The sequence below is a fragment of the Clupea harengus genome, chromosome 15 (genome assembly GCF_900700415.2).
Source record: "Clupea harengus chromosome 15, Ch_v2.0.2, whole genome shotgun sequence".
In the NCBI taxonomy this organism is placed as follows: domain Eukaryota; kingdom Metazoa; phylum Chordata; class Actinopteri; order Clupeiformes; family Clupeidae; genus Clupea; species Clupea harengus.
In genome coordinates, this window is record NC_045166.1 from 6,534,959 (window position 1) to 6,556,245 (window position 21,287).

Sequence of the window (21,287 nt, forward strand, 5' to 3'; positions counted from 1 at the left end):
TAAGTGTTTATCAGTTTGGATTTATTCTTGGCTACTGCAAGGGGCCTCGTGGCCACCTGCACACGTTCACGATTATCACAGTATTCAGAGAAATTCACTGCTGAGAAGAAAATGTATGAACAAACTATGCGTTTATTGAACAAACTAAAAAAAGTATATGATGAAAAAAAAATAATTTAAACTGCTATTGAATGGCCATTTGTATGTATGTAGTAGCTTTGGTGGTCGCCATTTCTTTTTGAGGAGGGGGGGAAAAAGAGAATAAAGCAACAGATGCAATAAATCCCAGCTGTCATTCATGTTCCCGAGCACATCAATCCGTCCACAGACACGGAGCCACAAGTCACCCAAAGACACCTACACCTCTCAAAGCAAAAAGGATGGCAAATCCATACGCCAGAGACTATCCAAGGCACATCGTTACACCTCTTTGTGTCTTACAAGTGAGGAATTTGGACACTTACAGGAAACAAAAATGACAACATCTCCGCCTATTTAGCCCTGTAGTTAAACCCTGGTGTAAAAAAACAAAGCTGATTGGTTGAGGAAGGGCTGTTGGGGGAATGGTCTGCGCTCCAACGTGTGTGGTTTCCACAGCCGCGTGTCCTGTGCATCAGGTGCTAACCACCGCGTCCCTCTAAGGAGTGGAACCAGTGTAATAGTCCACTGAGGTCATGAGATCATGCTGTCCAACCAGTCCTCCAGGTCCTCCTCGGACACTTCCTGTTTTACAGGCGCTGGTTCGGGTGGGGCTTCCTCTTCCTTCACCCCCTCCGCAACCTCATCGGTTTTCTTTTCTTCAGCTGCTTCTGTGAAAGTCATTTAAAGAAAATTAAACAGTTACAGGCCACGCCCCAGCAACCTAACCTGTGCTTCGTTAACTGTAGCTTACTCACTTTCACTGAGGACTGGAGTAACTTCCTCTGCAGTGCTGGGTAGCGTCTCCATGGGAGGGAACTCGGTGCTGGGTGGCATCTCCATGGGAGAGAGCTCGGCTACGGGTTTCTGCAAGCCCAGGAGTAGGTCCAGCTCTTCGTCCATCTCTTCCGTTGGTGCCTTCCGCTCACCGGAGGAGACCTGGGCTTCGGTGCGGGCCGGCGTCGGCTTCACAGCGCTGGAAACGCCCGTGCCACACGCCAAGCCTTTGGTTGCAGGAGCAGCGGTCATAAACCCCCCTCCGCCTAGGGCACTGCTGTCTGGTTTGCCCACCATGGTTATGGTGGGCAGTTCCACCGGTGCGGCCTCCTGGAAGAAAAAAACAAACAAAAATAACAATAAAAACAACATCAACAACAAACAATAAGGACGTCACACCATTGACCTCAGTTCAGTTTGTAGCCGTAGAGGATGTGTTGAAACACCTTTGTTTAAGCAATGCTGCTGAACTATCAGAGAGGCTGATCAGGGGTGAGGGCGCCATGGCCACCACTGTGTTACCTGGACCAGCTCGGGCTCCAGGTTGAGCCGCCGGTGGAGAGGCAGTTCCTGCAGAGACCGGGCCAGCACCGCAAGGTCCACAAACACACCCGACATCTGCAGAGAGAGAGAGAGGGGCAGAGATGAGGAGAGAGGGAGAGAAATGAGGAGAGAGGGAGAGAGGGGCAGAGATGAGGAGAGAGGGAGAGAGGGGCAGAGATTAGGAGAGTAAGCACCCTGTTGTGCACACACACACCAGCTTTTAAAACATTCAGCTTCACTGTATAGAGATCTAACAGATGCATTTAAATATGAGAACATTCAATGGACAGTATAATAACTACAACTACTACTACCACCACCACCACCACCACCACTACTACTAATAATAATAATAATACTTTTTAAGACTCAACACATTGTATATAAGTGTTGGTAAATTCAAAAATAAAATGTAAGTCAGTACCTGATGAGCAGCCAGTGAGTCCATCTCCCAGTCCTTCTCCTCGGAGAATCGGAACTGTGAGAACGAGTCTCCTGTGGGGGAAAAAAGCCAAAGCTCAAACTCCTGTTTCAATACTCCATCAACACCAAGGATCAGACTGTGTGGCCTTCTATAACAAAGTTATCACACAAAACCACAGAGCCCTCGCTCTCTTTATGGAAATGAACAACCTCCTTTCATTTCACCAAAAATAATGGAAATGGAAGAACAAATTGTTATCAAACACAAAACATCATGAGTGGATTTTGAATTTCAGGAAGATAAAGCTGTGCGATGGCTTGTAAGTTCTGTCCTCGTTCTTTTCAGAAAGGGGGGTACATGACTATGATCCCCCCCCGCCTGCTCCACAATCTCAGCTCACATATGGCAGAATCACACAGTCATCATTCCCACTGTGGACCTGATAAAGCCTCAACTACAGCCAGAAGAGGAGACCGGACGACACTTTAGGAGAGGTGGACATATGGGGACACTTTTGGAGAGGTGGACATATGGGGACACTTTTGGAGAGGTGGACATATGGGGACACTTTTGGAGAGGTGGCCATATGGGGACACTTTTGGAGAGGTGGACATATGGGGACACTTTTGGAGAGGTGGACATATGGGGACACTTTTGGAGAGGTGGCCATATTCCCTCACAGGGGACGTTATGTTTGTTGCGTGGAAACTGAATGGTTCCTACTCAAGGCAAATACAATTTCACTAATTCTTAAAGCCCATCTAGGAGGAGGCAATATCATCTTTCTCACACAATGGCATTTATTGAGGAGCAGCACCAGGATAATGACCACTTACTACCCAGACAAGTATGAATGCGCTCTATATATGTATTGATTGAGGCCTAGTCAGTTAGAAGCAGTATCTACAGTGTAAATACTAGAAGGACAACTGATGGAACGTGACGTAAATTGTCCCCTTGGGATTACAACCACCAATTACAGCCTTTCAGAATCATTTTAAATGAGCCGTCTAATGGAGCCGTCTAAACTCTATCAGGGGAGAAGAAAAAACAGGTCACTGTTGACAGTTTTACGAGGCAACCCCTTATTGGGGACTTCATTAGTAGTGTGACTGCTACGAGATGTACTGTTGTTCTCAAGGCCTTCTCCTTATTATTCCGTTTTTGACACTCCTAGCGATTTTGAGGTATCGACACCGCTCCAACTCTGACATGACCGTCCTCATCCCGTGCAAGGCTCATTCTTTTCTTTTTCTCATCCATTGAACTGAATGGGGAAACACCTCTGAGAACTCCAGGTTTTCGACACATCCAATATGGCTGAGCAACATCACTGTTTTGGAAGTGCAATAAAGTGGGATTAAACAGAGCCATCCAAACACATAACTGTTTTGATAGTGTAATGAAGTGACATTAAACAGAGCCATCCAAACACATAACTGCTCATCTGCTCTCAGTTTCAAATACATTAAGATACCACCACCAATGCAGATTAATAAAAGTCTATGTTACAGCTGATGTTTTGCACATGTTAATTCAAAGTGACAAAGTAACTTAATATCCACTCAACTACTTCCAGCCAACAATTAACAAGGTAACATGATTCCGCCGCTAGCAATATAGCATTAATGTTTTGCACCTAACATCTCAACCGACGTTATGGATACTCATCTGCTGTATTTTGAAATGAGTGAAGAAACCACCAACACTGTTTACACTATTTACATCCTCCATTCCATCTGATGTTTTGCTCACAGTGAGAAAGGGCAAGTCTGCGATAACAAACCATTTGTTTGCTCATGCATTGCTTTTTTACACACTACAGCATAGGTCAGTTATGAATTTAAGCATGTTTGTCATTATTGTTTTGATTGGTAATCAATCTTTTTTTCCTTAATCTGGTTTATGTATTTTATTGCCCACATTAAATTTGATCAATCATAAAGCGTACTGTGTGCTGTGTGCACAGGTGTTAAGGCATATAATCGATTATTTGCTAGCAAGGTTTAGCGATCCTCTACTACTGCCAGGCAATCACACTTTGCATTTGCGTGCGAAAAATCATCTCCAGTTAATGTTTGTGCTCAGAATAGATAAGCCTCTCTTCACGAGAGCAGATTGCTTGAAAAAAAAGTATCGCAGGCTAATTTTTAACATCTGTTCCATATTTTTGCCTTTTTGCATAAACCGAAAAGGCCATATGATGGCCTAAGGCTGGGCAGCCAGTCCGCAGCGCTGTAGCTTCCACACTCTCAGGCAGCAGCATGTCAATTTGGTCTCTCTCTTTCTCTCTCTCTCTCTCTTTCTCTCGCTCGCTCTGATTAAACTTTGCACTCCCACTTACAACTCGAGCGGAATTCGTGACAGTTTGAGAAAGAAAAAAAAATATTACAAGGCCTCTTTTTGAAGAAGCCTGGCCTCCTTGTGATGTCTAGGTTGAGGTGAGGCTGTCAGCGCGAGACCTCATCCCTGACTCCTATCCCACCCCCACCCCCCCACCCCCCAGCGCTGAATGTCATTTGCAGGTCAGAGCCGGCTGAATGCGTGCTGTGGCAGGCATGGAGGACAGGAGAAGAAAGAAGCGTGCCCGTCACGCACAGCTGTCCTGGGCGCGGGCAGCGCAGACCCAATGGCCGTCCCGACGCGGCACAGCACCACACGCCGTCTCGACGCGGCACAGCACCACACGCTGCCCTGACGCGGCACAGCACCACCCTGGGCCAGCAGCGCCCGACCCCCACTCCCCCACTCCCCCATTCCCACTCTCCACATGTTCGGCCCACGGTCACATACCCCCCTCGTTCAGCCGTGCCACCCTTGTCAAATGCAGCTGGTTAAGCTGCTGATTGCTCCACAGAGCAAGAGTGGAGGGTCAAGTGGCAAAGCGGCGCTCGAGCACAGCTTCTGTCAGCTTGGACGTGTTCGCATTCGGGGAGAAACTTAGGGGCTGGGGGGGGGGGGGCAGACAGGCTGAGGGATGATTTATGCAGCCATAACAGCTCTTCGCGATTGCAATTAATAAATGCAGAAGTGGTGGGACAATGGCTCTCCATCTGCCAGCGAGGCCAGAGTTATAAAACAGATGGACAGAGAGCCTTAGCATACAAGATGTCAGGAGAACAATTCACCTTTTCCTCCACACACACGCACACGCACACCATCCCATCACACTCACACAGGAACTCATCTCTCCTGCCAGGTCAGAACTGCTGACCATCTGGGAGTAGTGCATCATCACCCGGGCGACAATGTCATCCCGATCGGTGACTGGCAACGGTGGATGGAAGATGCCCTCCTGGCAGTTTTAGAATGTTTCTTTCACTGTCAATGACAGTGCCACAGCAACAGCTGCCATGGCGATAAGCGCTGGCCCTGTCAGAGCTGCAGAGCTGGAGCCCAGCACAGGTCACTTCACAGAGCATGCGACATGGCTCCCATCCCTTCAACCGTACCAAGCACAGAAGCATCTCAGCCTGGCAAAGCCTCGCCTACTGTATAGCCAACACTTCTGTAAAATTGTGTCAATTTATATATAATGTTTAAGTTCAGATACGTTTAGAGATCTTATCATATAGTGCAAAACCAAACATCTAACAAACAAAGCCTAAAGGTTAATTTTCTTATTTAGCTTAAAAAGGCATAGGCAAAATTCTCTCCCTGGCTACTGTTCAAAAACTCAATGACATGACATCTTCATTGTAACATAGAGCAACTCTTGATGCCTCTTGTATGTTCACTGTATCAATGAACTGGTGGACGAATGAACTTAGAGGCATGAATTGACCACGTTTATGTAGAGACTCCTACACGGTTGTTTTGATATCAGACTGTGAGGCGTCCCTCACACAGGGGTTGACTTTGGAGTCATTTAAACAGTCATGGCCATAGCATAACAGCGTAGCTAGAATAACGAGAGAATAGTTTTTAAAAACAACAGAGCTACTGAACAGCTCAGGCCTCTATGAAAACACTGCATGTTTGAAGAAGCCCTAATGGCCTACTGTGGATGGTCCTTCAGTTCAGCACACTCTGAAACATATTCCATCTGGACTGTTTAGTCTGTAATCACTGGTGGTCTATTAAAAGCAGACAGTGCCCCACCCCCCACCCCCAAAATGACAAATCATGGGGTAGGTTTTCAGCTACTAGTGTTTGTGTATCTTTCTGCAACAATCCCATTGTACCGTGATGTGGAATAATGACCTGCGAAAACTGATGTTAAACGTTGTCAAGGAGTTGGCCATGTATGGTCTAAATGATTCCCGAGCTGAGCGCTAACCATATTTGGCGCATGAGGCATCTGGGCATATTTGCGTTGTTAATGGGAATCAGATATTAATGGTAATTGGCACGGTTTACGACGCAGGAGCCTTGGAGAGTCTGCAGTCCGTCTTTGGGCGCCTTTCAGGCTTTGCCTGTGTGTTAATCCGCCCCAATCCGTCTGAATATCAATCAAAAGCAAACATCTGCACAAACGCCCTGAGAGACTGGGATGCTTCGCTGCAGCCATTCAGCAGCCAGGGTGGTTACCAATCACCAGTCAGAGCCATAGAGCGTTGCATGTCCAGGGTGGTTACCAATCACCAGTCAGAGCCATAAAGCGTTGCATGTCCAGGGTGGTTACCAGTCACCAGTCAGAGCCATAAAGCCTCGCATGTCAAAGAGAGAAGTGGACCCTGTCCTGAGGGTTGGGCGTTTTGGGCAGGTTTGGAGGGGTGGTCGAGAAGGGGGTACCGCAGGGTCGATCGGGTGGCGCTGCAACCCTGGCATGCGCTCCCAGTGACAGATGTGCCCCACCCTCAGGCTGGCACTCCTAATTCTGTTAGCCCGGATGCGAGAGAGAGAAAGAGAGGGGAGCGAGGGCACCGGCATGTAGGCAGACCTTTGGGAGGCCTCTTCAAAGTGGTGCCAGCTGAGCGCTTTATTAAAAATCGGCCACTTCATTACTATACGCCACGCTTTGAGAGACGCTCTGATCTCTCGGCTCGGCTACCAAGGGAACGCTTCAGTCGAATGTGTTTGTAAATGTAAATTTCCGCCATCACTCTCACTCCGTTTAGCTCACGCCCTCTCTTCCCTTGCCACCAAGCCCCCTGGCATCTCCACGAGGCATGGATGGATGCACTTCTGAAGAGCATGCCTGTCGCCATCTTCAGTTGCCTTTAGCGAAATCAACAACATGAAGTGAGTTTTCTTTTCTTGCATCCTTTGCCCCGATGACCAGGAGGAGGGCGGTGATGATCTCAGCTGATCTCAGATCACATATGATTCCAAAATACAAAGGACGCAAGCAGTAGAAAGCAAGACTGCACAAGGTTTCTTCCTGTTCAAAGGGAGTTTTTCGGATATATGTGCTTGCTCTAAATGTTAACGCCACTATATAAATGAACACAATTGAAATGAACTGAACTGTAGGATCTGAAGTGAACAAACATGCAGTAACCTCATTCCGTGTTTGCTTACCTTAATCCCCCTGGGCTCATACAACTTGAGTGCTGTTTGAATAGGCTAACTATTATACAGTCTTTCATTGTTACTGTATGTCCTTCAAGAGACTGCATGTTGACTGTTCCCCACCCTTTTAGCAAAGACCTTTTGTGTGAACAGTGCTGCTCCTCTACCTCTCAAAGCAGCCACCATTAAACATCAACAAGAGTGAGTCCTTAAAAACAAGCTGGTCTGAAACCTCCACATTAATCTGCATCTCCTTAGCATAACCCAACGGCAGCCAATTAACAAAAATCAGCTGTAGAACTAACCAAGCATTCAATAAATAATTTCACACTAATTGCAATTAAAGTCTGTGGTCAATGACGCACAACAAACATCGGACAGTTATTCGTTCGAAGCAACCGATGAAACCAAAGCATACTGTAAACAAAGAGTGTAGTGGCTGTTTGCTTGTCTTTTCAAAGTGTTTTCGAGTGTTGAAGGTGGTTCATTAGACTAAACAGACAAACAGCGTTGACGCGATCACAAAGACCATTTCGAAATGAGTGGGTCAATCCCTTAGTAATTCACAGATAGCGGTTCACAGCACCAGAAACCCCCCCCCCCCCTTCCTACCAGCACACTTCCTGTGGAGGAATGATGAACACCACCACAACAACAACACATCAAACAGCATTGTAAAATTTTGAATTAAGTTTAACTAATATCATGCATAATAACATAATATTGATTTTGACTTTCCCCCACACATCATTACACTTTTTAATTACAGTGCCTAGGCAAAGACTTATTCTGCAGAGCTCTGTGTCACAGAGCCACTTCACAGTGCAGTTCTCCACAATGTAAAACCGGTACATTTCCCAAACGTCATCCTCCCATTCTGTGGTATTCTGCCAAGTTACCTTTTATGATGTGTGTGATCAAAGGAAGCCACTCTCATGAATTCTTAGAGCACAATGCAGAAGGTAGAATAAAAAAAAAGAATTAAAACGGCAGACTCGGAATGATTTGCATAATTAAGCGGATTATATAATGACTCTGTATCTCGCCTTTCCGAAAGATATTTAACAATGGGTGATGAAAATCCTACTGTGCCGTGTTTAACAATGGTCTAATTTAGCCATTTAGGATGGAAGTGAAAGCGGAATCTCAGGGCTGGTGGCGAAGCGGGGGGGGGGGTTGCTGACGGGAGCCTAAGAGCTCAGGTACCTCTGAGCTTATTTCCTCAGTGCTCCATCAAAAAGAAAAGAAAAAAAAAGAAAGAGAGAGAGAGAGAGAGAGAGAGAGACTTCTCCTCCAACGGCACAAATCACTGAATGGCAGAACGATGAGCTCAGGACACGTTTGTCCTCCACGTTGCCATGGGGTCAAGCAAATAATTGGCCTAAAACTAATCACCGCAGACGCAGCAGCACAATGGACTGATAAAGGCCCCTTTGATGCCTGCTGCTCAAACAACCACACAACACAGGATGAGAAAATGTCTCCTGGCGCAGCCGAAAGAGAGATGAATGTGAGAGGAGTGGGGGATCGGGGGATGGGCTGTTGTCGGCTGACGCCTGACGTGGCAGCGGACCGTTTGCCAGTCCAGTGGGAAGCGTCCAGATTTGGACAAACACTTAACAGCTTTGCACGGCCCGTGTGTTTGCGCGTCCTGGCACCCTGTGGGGCCGGCGTGGCTAAGAGGCTAATCAGCGGTAAATAAAGCTGATGCCAGCCCCAGCTGCGGACACCGCGCGGCAACAACACCGCTAGGGAAACGGGCATCACGTCACGCAGCGTGGGGTCCAGCTGAGACGCTCATTAATGACAGGCTTGGCAGCAGTGCATTAACGCAACACCGGCGTCAACGGTGGCAAACGGGCATCTGGCCAATCAATGGGTGACCAACGGTCATTGATCAAAGAACGTTTCTTTGTTTTTCATTAGCCAACAGCATGGGACACTACACACATTTGTTTTTGACAACCACATAACAGGGTTGTTTTTGTTGTTTGGACTGTACCGTTCGGTTGGTTTTGACACGGACTATACATCCAGTGTGCCATTGTCAATCCTGTCAATCCCAGATTGTAATGAATGAACACAAACGCCTAAAAAAACAGTATTAATGGTCTTAAACTGGACTCACCACACAGCTAGGTTTAGGGAATGAACTGTCAGAGGATTGTCTGCAATTCAAGGCACGGCTGGAGCTGGCTGACAACGGTGGCTGGCTCATTAAAACCAAATTTCTATGGCACTGAATTCAATAAAGAAGAATGACACTCTCCTCTTCGATCGGAACCATCAATAACTCTTTGAACTAAAGGGCATCATCTGATTTCATAAACTGAAGGGAATTTTGAAAAGAGGCAACAACTGGTGGCAAAAACACATAATCTGTAGAAGTGAATGAACATGAGACTATCAGAATATCGTTTTTCAAATAACACAAACAGTCAAATGTGTAAAGCACTCATACTTCATGAGTTGTAGCTGTCATCAAGGAAAATATCTAAAAAATGTCATCTATGGAAAAGATATTTATATAATTGCTAAAACTATTTAATTACTATATATTTTCTGCACTTTAAAATGGTAGGTTTATTTCTTCCCCCACTTTTGAGCATCAGTTGCTTATCGATGATGGCGACACCCCACTCTTGCCACATGTCACTGGGGTCCACCCTGCAGACTTACAACATGCTTTTACCTGCCTGCTCCTCACACCTGAGGCATAACAAACACTCTCAGCGGGATCACCGCACCTGGACGCGCGGCCATGCACACCACAAGGGGCCTGCTTTCACAAACAAATATATTGAATCTGCTCAAAGCTCTCACAAAAAGAAAATCAATACAGCTCACAGGACACGTTCAGGGTCTAATGAAAGAGGCAGGTCTACGGACCGCAGAAAAGATACGCTGATAAATGTGATCGGTGCTTATTAGATTGTCCAATTATTTGGCCATGGAGGTTCCATCTTCGGTAGAGCCAATTAAAAGCCAGAGAATCACCTCTATGGTTCCAGTGACTGGAACGGCAACCATGTCAAAGATGAAACAGCAGCAGTCCAACAGTGTTTGTTTTCTTTCAGCTCTGCTTTTTCTTTGTCAACGTGCATTTCAAAAATGACATTACGAAACAACCGTTGCGTAGCATATCCTGAAACCAAACCGACATCAACAATGCCTTGGAACCACAAAACTCACAAAATCGATTCCAGCCACGAGACAATAACCCCAGGCAGCAGGGATGTGCACAGGAGGGGGCTAAGGTTGCTCGGGCAACTGCCCGTTTGCCTTCCTCGACTGAAGTTGCCCCTCCGAAGGAAATGTATATTTTTTTTTAAATAGTATTACAGCTGCAGAACTTCATGTAGGCCTAGATAAAATAATCGCGGAATAAGCGCCCAGGGGACGGGGGCGTGGCGGCGGTTAGTGAGAGTTTCAAGTGATATAGGCAAAATATGCGTCCAGGGTACGGGGTGTGGCAGTCAGTGAGAGTTTCAAGTGATATAGGCAAAATATGCGTCCAGGGGACGGGGGCGTGGCAGCGGCGGTGACAAAAATGTACGTGTTGCCCCTTTTTTTCAGGGCAGAGCAACTGCCCTTCAAAATTCCTGTGCACGTCCCTGCCTGGCAGGGCAAAATTATGTGAAACTGTGGGGCAAACAAAATGTGAAATTGGGAACACGGGTTACTTATGTTTAGAGCGCACGACTAAATTGTTTTTCTTTGAGGATTTGCTTCACCCATCCCTTATCTAACAGAGGACGTACCTAGCCACACACAGCCTACAACAGCCCTTACCAGCTTAAGGCTAAACATACATACCGCAGCTTTCTTCACACATTTTAATGAGAGTGTGTAAAGGGGGGGGGGGGGGGGGGGGGCAGGAGTCATTTCTTCTGGTTGTCCTGCTATGTCCATAATTGGGACGATCAGACACCTGGTCAGTAAGTCTCATTTACAAGCAACAAATACAAAATGAATATAAGATTCATTGGATTATTAAATATTGTCAATCATTATAAGCTCTGACCCATTGATTCTGATATGTCCAACTCCTTCAGGGGGGCTTAATGTCTTCTGGTGGTCCTGCTATGTCCATAATTGGGACTTTCAGACACCTGGTCAGTAAGTCGCATGAATGCTCGGTGGAAACAGAGAGGATTTAATTTCTCTCCTAAAGACTAATATCAAAAAGCAATAAGAATTCACTAAAACTTTATTGTCTGAATGAATTCAGTTGTGAGAAGATGCAGCACAGCTCAAATAAAAGTAAAGTCATTGTAAGTTGTAGGCAAACAGCAGTGTTGGGGATAATTAAGAACAGCCTTTGACACAGAACCTAATGATACATAGCCCAATTAATTGTCATTTCTCTCCGAAAGGCAGAAAGCTTTGAATGGTCACATAGATGACTGGTTCGGCCTAAAACATCATGGCACTGCAATTAAGCAAGGAGGTATCCACCTCTGTGAGAAGTGAAGGTTTCAGGTGGTTTCAAACTAGTTCTACAGTTGAGCAAACAGAATGAGAGTCAAGTTAGCGAAGCCTAGCAGATAGCACACGTGCCTTAAAACTTGGCACAGAGACGTCTTCACAGAGGGAGGGAATTCATAAAGATGCCATCTATCCAGCAGAATGTATATACAATCACGCTGAGCACTAACGGTTCAGGTATACGAGTCCTGTTTTTAAAACAGGTGTGTGTGTGTGAGTGTGTGTGTGTGTGTGTGTGTGTGTGTGTGTGTGTGTGTGACTGGAGGCGGATGGGCCAGAGATCCAGGCGTTTTTCCGCTGGAGTTCCGGAGCCTTTCAGACACCAGCGTGGGTGGATTATGTGCATGCATCCAGAATATGATTACAACGACAACATCGGGTGGGGGGAGCTAAAAAATGCTAAAAAGCCATCTCCCTCAGCCTCACTTGGCATAACCATCTCTCATCACAGCAGAGTTACAAGAGCTTATGCAACAGAGGTGAAGGTTTTTTTTTTTGTTTTGATGAAGTCATGATGAAGCACCACAACGGCACAACACAAAGGCTTTGGAACAGAATACAGAACCACGAGAGACTTTGCATACCTGTTTCCATTCTGCCTTAAATCGAGCTTTGGAGCTTTGTGGGGGGGTTGGGGGGTGGTTGTGAACTTGGCACATGTGTGGGGGTGGGAGGGGGTGGTTGGTGTTAGCTGTGACCAGGGGGACTTGTATGATCTGATGATACCAGATAAGGTGGTAGGGTGGGGTTTATACCAGAGGGGGGGACCATCTTAAAGGACTCTGACACAGATGATGGAGGGCCCAGATGTTGACAGCTACAAGAATCGAGGCCACAGCTCGGAGCGAGAGGAGATGGGTTGGGGGGGGGGGGGGGGGAATAAGAGTCTCCCACAGGTGCGCTGTCACTGACGATCAATCACCACGGCCCGACCTCATGTCGAGATACACGTACAAAAGCCAGATGCCCTCCAATCACACATCTTGCCATGCGCTCGGAGGGCATGCAGAGGGATTGAAGGATACAAGAACAGGACAGCAGCTAAAATCCCCCATTCCACAGACAGACAGACAGACAGGCCGACAGACAGACACACAGGCAGACAGACAACAGTTCTCCTCCGTCCTCGGTGGCGGGGGGGGGAGGTGATCACAGTGGCGGGGGGAATGTGGGCATGAATATGATGAAGGTGCGTGCAGCAAAGAGCCGCCACCGTATATTTATGTGTCTCATTAGCCGTCCTCGGGGATGCATAACGCGACTCATATCCTCCATTACATCTCCATTACGCTCAATACGATTTGAAGCCTGGAAAATCCATGGGAACACGGGCGGCATTACATAAACCATTTCCCCTCAATGTTAGAGACAGCCTGAAGGACTTGTTAAAAGCAGCTGGACCAGGGATGCTTCCCAGAGGCCCCACTCGGCAACCTTGTACGCATTGTTTGTGTGTGTTTGTGTGCGTCCGTGTGTGCGTGTGTCACTCTGGAGGAGAGACTGCTCTGGGTGGTCTGATAGGGTGTCTGTACAAACTGTGCTCTCGAAGAGAAGGCCACTCATACACACCAACACACACACACACACACACACACACACACGACTTAGATAAGGACGGGAGAAACGAGAAGCCAAGGACTCTGCAACCAAAGGCACGGAACCTTCCAGAATGAGTGTCCAAAGAAATTTCATTCCTTCACGTTGCATGTCCGGGAAATTGTGGGCAAGCCTGCGATAATTGTGCACCACAACAATTAATTGAAATTTAAAATAATGTGCGACGACAGCAAGAACTCATCATTCAACTTAAAAACAGAGAGGCTGAAGGCCACAATCAGTTTCTGGTCTTTCTTTGACAGCTAATGGTGCAGCAAATATCAAAGCTTTACTGAGAAACAGGTTGACTGAGCATGAAAATATATGGCTATAAAACCACCATTCATTGCAGAGGTGCTTATCAATATTGCACACTTAAGATACCTTCGGGCCATGTCACATCAGCAAACATCGGATCCCAAAGCATGACGTGCTAATGAACATTGTATCTGAATTCCAACAGTCTTCCTTCAAACGGAGGGACTGTTTATTCCCAAATTTGAAAATCTGTTGCTTAGCTGGTCGGTGTGCGAAGTGCTACAGCCAACCAGTCCCTTAGCGAACACGAAGACTGACATTTTCACTCTCTAGTGTGCTCTTCTGTGTCTCTGTGTGTGTGTGTGTGTGTGTGTGTGTGTGTGTGTGTGTGTGTGTGTGTGTGCGTGTGTGTGAGTGAGTATGTGTGTGTGCTTAGAATCCATTTTAGCAAATGAAGCACCAAGTCCTCCGAGCCTAATCCTCCGGTCTTAACACTACTTATCTGTGTCTTAAGAAGTGTAATCTACTGTACTTCATCAAGGGTAATTACTCTACAATTACTCAAATGATTTTGACAGTCTGAGAGGCCTCAGGCTACAACAGGGTTTATAATGACTAACTCAGATTGTCTCAGTGCTGGACTCCACGTGGCGTCATTTGGCCACAATCGCACGGAGGCATTCCTTCAAAGTTCGAGGGAACACTGTGATATTTTCGTGTTACAAACAAATATGCATCACTAGGAATTTTTGTCTAGTAAACCAAAACGGAGGGCTCGACACAAAGTGGGATCTGAGGCCTTGGCACCTAACCTCTGACGTCATATGGCATATTAGCACTTTTGGTCAAGGCAAGAGTTCAATTTACTTCTGTATATCGAACATCTGCCCACTACCTTTTGTACTGTCTGCAGCATAAAAAAACTAAACGCTGGCATGATTGACTCTTTCAGCTCACACACACCGTAATATCAAACCAGGCAAGTGATTCCGCTCACACGCACCGTAAGATCAAACCAGGCAAGTGACTTAAGCACAGACAAATCAATGTGATGTTACCTGACATTTCGATTTCCTAAATCCGGCGAGAATCCGATGACTCGAGCTTAGGGAGATAGTTGAGGTTAATATCTACCTTACGAACATCCCCTATTTCATGAAGTTAATATCAACCTTACGAACATCCCCTTTCGCCCCCACACCTCAAGCCTGTGTTATGTTAACACACACTACATTGCACACTGCACATTGCACATCCACTTTTGCACTCCTAACCTGCTTTTTGTATTGTAGTACTTATTGTGTTTGTGTAGTACTTACTGTGTTTTTATGTTTTATGTTATGTGTAGTACTTACTGTGTTTGTATGTTTTTATGTTTACTGTATGCACCTATACATCAGAACAAATTCCAGGTAGGTGTAAACCTACTTGGCAATAAATACTATTCTGATTCTGATTCTGATTATTTCATGAAGTTAATATCAACCTTACGAAACGTCCCTTATTTCATGAAGTCTCCCAACAAGCATACCAAGCCAATGTCTCCAGCACCTCCTGGCTACGGGGGGAGAGGAGAGAGGATCTGACAGGCTTAAGATGAAGGGAGCAGACAGGAGAGATAAGACGCTGAGAGGAAGCGCAGCCGCACAGGACCCCTGGCACCTGTTACACAACATGCCACGGCCTTATCTTGACCAGCCAGGTCAAACTGCCAGGGGAAAGAGGGAGTAGAAAAAAACACACATATATAAATTTGGGAGCTGGCCTCAGTTGGCCATCCTGATAGCAACTGCTCACCCCAAGCTGTTCAAACACACGGTCACTAATGTTAGTCACCCAGAGATAGCCTCCCCCCCTCACAACCACCACCGGCTACATCGCAACCACCACTACCGCCATCACCTCAGCCACCATCACCACTTTGGTCTTAACGGAGCTGGGCCAGCGGGCTAATTAATGAACCTGTTATGCATCAGGAAGCGTTATCCTGTCTTGACTCTCCCCCGCATTCGACAGCCAAACACTCGCCAGTGATGCACGCGACTGCTCACAAGAAACCCAACCCACCCCAGCCAATGCTTTAATTCAACCCCACCACAAGTCCAACCGCTAATAGTAAACGATGCAAAATTATACCCGACCCGCTTTGTTTCCAAAAAAAGGTCATTCATTTGCATTCTTTGGGAAAACTAGGGAAAACTTCTACTTTGAATCGGGAACATAATGCCCTGTCAAATGATAGCTAAGCCCACCGGAAGCATTCACCACATCCTTAGGTGAAATAAAGGCAGCACAAACACTAAACATTCTCTTGAATTCGACAAGTATGGCATTTTAGCCTACAGGTATCCTATAGGGAGACTATAAAATAGTTGTATGTTGCACATTGGCAACAATGCTTGTGAAGATATCAGTAACAATTAACTGGGCTACGTATCATTAGGTTCTGTGTCTGTGTTGCTCCTAATGTTCCCCAACACTGCTGTTTGCCTACAACTTACAAATACTTCACTTTACTTTATTTGTGCTGTGCTGCATCTTCTCACAACTGAATTCATTCAGACAATAAAGTTTTAGTGGATTATTATTATTGTTTAAATTAGGGCTGTCAGCGTTAACGCGTTAATCTATGCGATTAATGCGGCCGCGATTAACGCGATAAAATATTTTAACGCAATTAACGCAACTTAAAAAAAAAAAAATTATAATATTATTATTATTATTATTTTTTTTTAATGCCTTTATTTGGATAGGACATGAAGTTATGACAGGAAGTGAGGCGGAGAAGAGGTGGGGAGAGTATTGGGAAATTACATCAGGCCAGACTTGAACCTATGTCCCCTCGGGCAATGTAGCTCGTAAGTAGGGGGCTTGGCCTACTATTTTATGGGAGCGATGAGGGACAGGTGGGGCTTGAATAACCCCCTTGTTCAAAGTGGGGAATGACAGAAAAAGTTTGAGAACCACTGCAGTAGTTGAAGATGGAGAGAGCTGAAGGATTGTTGGGCGGAAAGGCTCTGTTTAAGAGTCAAAATGACGGAACAATCGACAAAACTAAAGTTGTATGTAGCATTTGTCAAGCTGAATTGAGCTATCACAGAAGCAGCTTAAGTTATCACCTTAATGCAAAGCACCCGACAGAAAGCAGTCCCAGGTTAGATGATCGCCAACCCACACTCCATGACTTCTCTAGGAAAATAACTAGACCAGTCCGTGAAAAGGTTACCATTTGGGTTGCCGGTGACTGTCAGCCCATCAACATAGTTGAGGACAGTGGGCTGATTGAGGTGATTCGAATTGCTTCAGGGGAAATTCTTACGATTTACCGTCGAGGGGCACCATTGTGTTTAAAAAAAATACAATTAAACAACCGTTTCTAATATACACGCTGTCTGAAGTGATTACTTGTTTATTTATAAGATTTAGTCTTAAGAAGAAAAACAAACTTTTAATCGCGATTAATCGCGATTAATTAATTTAAAAATGTGCGATTAATTAGTAAAAATGTTTTACTTGATTGACAGCCCTAGTTTAAATATTGATATTAGTCTTTAGGCGATATTTGATTTTGATCTTGCTAAACTTTCATTTCAACTCTCCAGCCCGCTAATGACCCGAATATCATTAAAAGTATTCTTGTTTGACTCGTGACTGCAGGTGACCGTGGGTTTCAGATCAGCCTGTGCATCACATTGTCTCTCCCTCACACACACCCAGACACACACACACACACACACACACAGTCAGTTAGGTCTCTTGATGCCCACCTACCCACTCCCTCCAATCACCGACCTCCAATCACCGACCCTCTCCAAAGCCAAGCACCCCCCCCCCCCCCCCCCCCAACCCACCCACTCACTCACTCACCGTGGGCGGGGGTCTCTAAGTCCTGAAACATGACAATCCGTCGGGCCCTGTGGGAATTTCTCCTCCCAGCCAACGAGGGCTACAGCTGTGTGTGTCAGTGCAGTCAGAGGCAGTGGCCACAGACACACACACACACACACACACACACACACACACACACACACACACACACACACACACACACACACACACACACACACACACGTCAGAACAGCGGCAGTAGGGGCAGAGAGGCAAAAGGAGCAACAGCAGGAGGAGGACGAGTGAGAGAGAGTGCCGGCTCACAGAGAGAGAGAGAGAGAGAAAAAGACAGAGACAGAGAGAGAGAGAGACCCTCTGGTCTGAAGCAGCCGCAGCACAGAGCTCAGTCGGCCGATGCACTCAGCCACAAGCTCTTCATCTCCTCCGTCCACCCGTCCGTTCCCGCCGCACGACTCCCTCTCCAGGAGGCGGGAGAGAAGGAGAGAAGGAGGGAAGGAAAGAAGGAGGGACGAGGGCAGCGAACTTTTAGACCTCCTCCAACAACAACAACATCTTCCTGTAAGGGTGTCAAAAGCCAACAACTGATTCCCCCCTACCTTCCTGGGGGGGTCACAAGCCTGGAGGGCAGGGGAGTGCGTCTCCCGCATGCCGGGAGAGTGGGGGTCAAACTGGGAGGAACTGCATGAACGGACTCTTTGGAGTGTGCTTGCGTGTGGACTTCATAGGCTGAGGTCATCGTCCAGGTGTTGCTGCGCTGACTAGCTGCTCCTTGGGGTGGGGTGGTGGTGGGGGGGAGGTGGGAGAAGCTATGAGTCTGGGAACGCGAGCGAGCGGCTGGAGGAGAGAGCTCGCCTGCTGGCAGGGGCATCCAGGCACCGGGGTGCTGACGCCGAGCTCACCGCTGCCAGGCTTAAACGGTACGTCTGCCTGCACTGGCTCTTCCTCTTCCTTTGTCTGTGTCAAACTGCCTTGGCGTTTTTTGCAATTAGACACAACAGCAAAAAAAAAAAGGAGAAAAAAAACTATCTCCGTACGTCTGTTGAGTATCGCTGAGTGTCATGAGTATAATTCCCAGCAGCAGCGTGTCGTGAAATGAATCAAAAGTTTTTCATTTGTATTTCATATGGCTGTGTGCTTTCTTCACTACCATGGCATATTACATGACAATATTATAAATAAAAAAAACAGCATGTAAGATGCTCTGACAGGTACAGTTCTAAACTCTGTGAACTCGGTCCTCCCTGGTGTCCCTTCTGTGTGCGTGGGATTCATTCGCAAAGGGCTTTTATGTCTCATCAGTGGCACTGTACATTTTGAGCAGAGGCTGCCACAAAAGCAAGTGAGGGTTTCTGAGGATTGAGCTACTCTCAGCTAGAACTCTGACGAGCTTTTTGTTACTGCACAAAATCTGCAGCAATATCATCAAGTTGCAAGATTCTCTGCGGTTTTTTTTTTAACTAAAATATGTTTATGTAGCCAAGTCAACAGCCACAGATGAACTAAAAATAAAAAAGGAAATTATTTCTTTAAATTCAACAGTTCTGTTGTTTTCAGATAAAAAGGTATTCGTTATGACTCGATGTCGCTTTAATGAGCGCATCCTCTTTGCGCCGCTGTGTGGGTGTTCAATCAGCGGTCGGTTAATACATTCAGGCAACAATGAGACACTAAATAGCCAACGAAATTAAGTGAGCCTTTTGTCCTGGATGCAGCATCCTTAGCAACACCACCACAATCACAAGAGACGAGGAGAGAGAGAGAGAGAGAGAGGAAAATAGAGAGAAACAGACACAGCTAAAACAGACAAGAAACGGGAACTAGCAATCAATTCAAAATCAAATCAACTCCTGCCTCTAATTTAACACAAGCACGCTGTCTGTAACAGTGTGCCCGAATGAGGAAAGATTGCTATTTTGGATGCAAGCAATTCATCCAACAATACAACTAAACTGTGGAGTAATCAGTATTCAATTACATCCTATGAGAAGAAAGGAAAAAAAACGTGACAAAGCACGTCATTGAAATTCTGGGCAATAAATGCATTACACATTAATATACGGCAATTAAATCACTTAGATGGGTGACAGTATTGAATTGAGGCCGGAGGGATTACAAGGGATGTGGCATTTGGGGGTTAGAGGTTTGGATGTTCTCTGCGACTGGGCTGTCATGTTGCCTTCAGCTGGCATTTTCGGCGCTCCTTAGTCGCCCATCATTTTGTCCTGGCATTCGTGATGAAGGGTGGTCGTCAACACCGCTGCTGCGCTCTCTCCTGTGAAGAGGCTATCTTGCCTAACTAGCTGTCTGTGTGTGTATGTGCGTGAGTGCATCTGTGTGAGAGAGAGACTGTTTGTGTCTGTGTGTATCTGTGTGAGAGAGAGAGTGTGTGTGTGTGTGTGTGTGTGTGAGAGAGAGAGAGACTAAGAGAGAGTGTGTGTGAGTGTCCTGATGTGCGTGTGGCCGCTCACAAAAGGACAAGCACCAGTAGTGTTTCTCAACATCAGCAACAGTTCTCCTCCTGCCAATTTGACACAGCTCAAAACACATCAGCACTCGCCACCTGGGACACATCGGAGATAAGCACTAACATACGTGGGCCTACGGCTGGCTGCCAGTGCTGTCAAATGCTTCTTCCACACAGCCCCATAATTTGCAATCATTTCAAATGTGCAGTCCTTGATTAATCCATTTCTCTTTTTGAAAAATTAATCAAAATCCTCCTCAAGTTCCTTAAGCTGTCTATCCAGTGTGCTGGCTAAAAACACACACACACACACACACACACACCTTCTGTAAATGGGAAACAAACAAAGTTGCTCAGAATAAATCATGCGCCATTCCAGCCTGTCAACAACGAGGGGTGTATTTGATTTACTATTGAGTGCAAATATCAACAACTAACCCTTTAAATGGGTAAAAAGGAGGAATGTCAGCTACATAGGGATGGTCTGAATGAAGCACAGGCACATAGTATGTTACGTCATGGACGCCACCCTGACTAATGACTCGACCGCATTAATGAATCCTGAGACGTAGAGGAGCGTGGAGGATGAGGAGGGCAGGATGAGGAGCCTGGAGGATGAGGAGGGCAGGATGAGGAGCGTGGAGGATGAGGAGCGTGGAGGATGAGGAGGGCAGGATGAGGAGGAGCGTGGAGGGTGAGGAGGAGCGTGGAGGATGAGGAGGGCAGGATGAGGAGGAGCGTGGAGGATGAGGAGGAGCGTGGAGGATGAGGAGGGCAGGATGAGGAGGAGCGTGGAGGATGAGGAGGGCAGGATGAGGAGGAGCGTGGAGGATGAGGAGGAGCGTGGAGGATGAGGAGGGCAGGATGAGGAGGAGCGTGGATGATGAGGAGGGCAGAATGCCGCGTCATGTCACGTTACTGTTTTAGTTATGCCTGAAACAGATCAGCCGTCACCCCTTCCTCCTCCTCACTGCAGATCAGCCGTCACCCCTTCCTCCTCCTCACTGCACTGACCAGCTTAGGTCTGCAACTCTGAGGATGACCTGTGCGTGCTACACTGGACATCAGGTGACATACTGACGCCGTACAAATGGGTCGTCGGGAGAAGAGAATAGAAAAGATGGCAAACAAGAAAGAAAAATAGACAGATTGAGAGAGAGATAGACAGACGGATGGATGGATAGACAGATTGAGATAGAGATAGAGACAGACGGATGGATAAACTAATAGATCCATGAATCACAGATGGACAGATACACAGAAAGAATAAAAGGAAGAGAGAGAGGCCTGAAGAAA

General features: G+C 46.5%; 2 protein-coding genes across 2 annotated transcripts in view; one reads left to right on the plus strand and one right to left on the minus strand.

Moving 5' to 3' along the window:
• Nucleotides 1–21,287, minus strand: part of aven (apoptosis, caspase activation inhibitor) — a 25,646-nt gene continuing 4,359 nt past the window's right edge. Inside the window, exons 3-6 of the mRNA XM_012826584.3 lie at nt 1,883–1,953; nt 1,438–1,533; nt 897–1,245; nt 1–809 (exon numbers count right to left, since the gene is read on the minus strand). Coding sequence (XP_012682038.1) covers nt 673–809; nt 897–1,245; nt 1,438–1,533; nt 1,883–1,953 — 653 coding nt within the window. The 3' untranslated portion in view covers nt 1–672. The remainder of the gene's footprint in view (nt 810–896; nt 1,246–1,437; nt 1,534–1,882; nt 1,954–21,287) is intronic.
• The window catches only part of chrm5b (cholinergic receptor, muscarinic 5b), a 10,863-nt gene continuing 7,483 nt past the window's right edge, over nt 17,908–21,287 (plus strand). The window contains exon 1 of the mRNA XM_012826583.3: nt 17,908–18,444. The gene's annotated coding sequence lies outside the window, so the exon portion shown is untranslated. The remainder of the gene's footprint in view (nt 18,445–21,287) is intronic.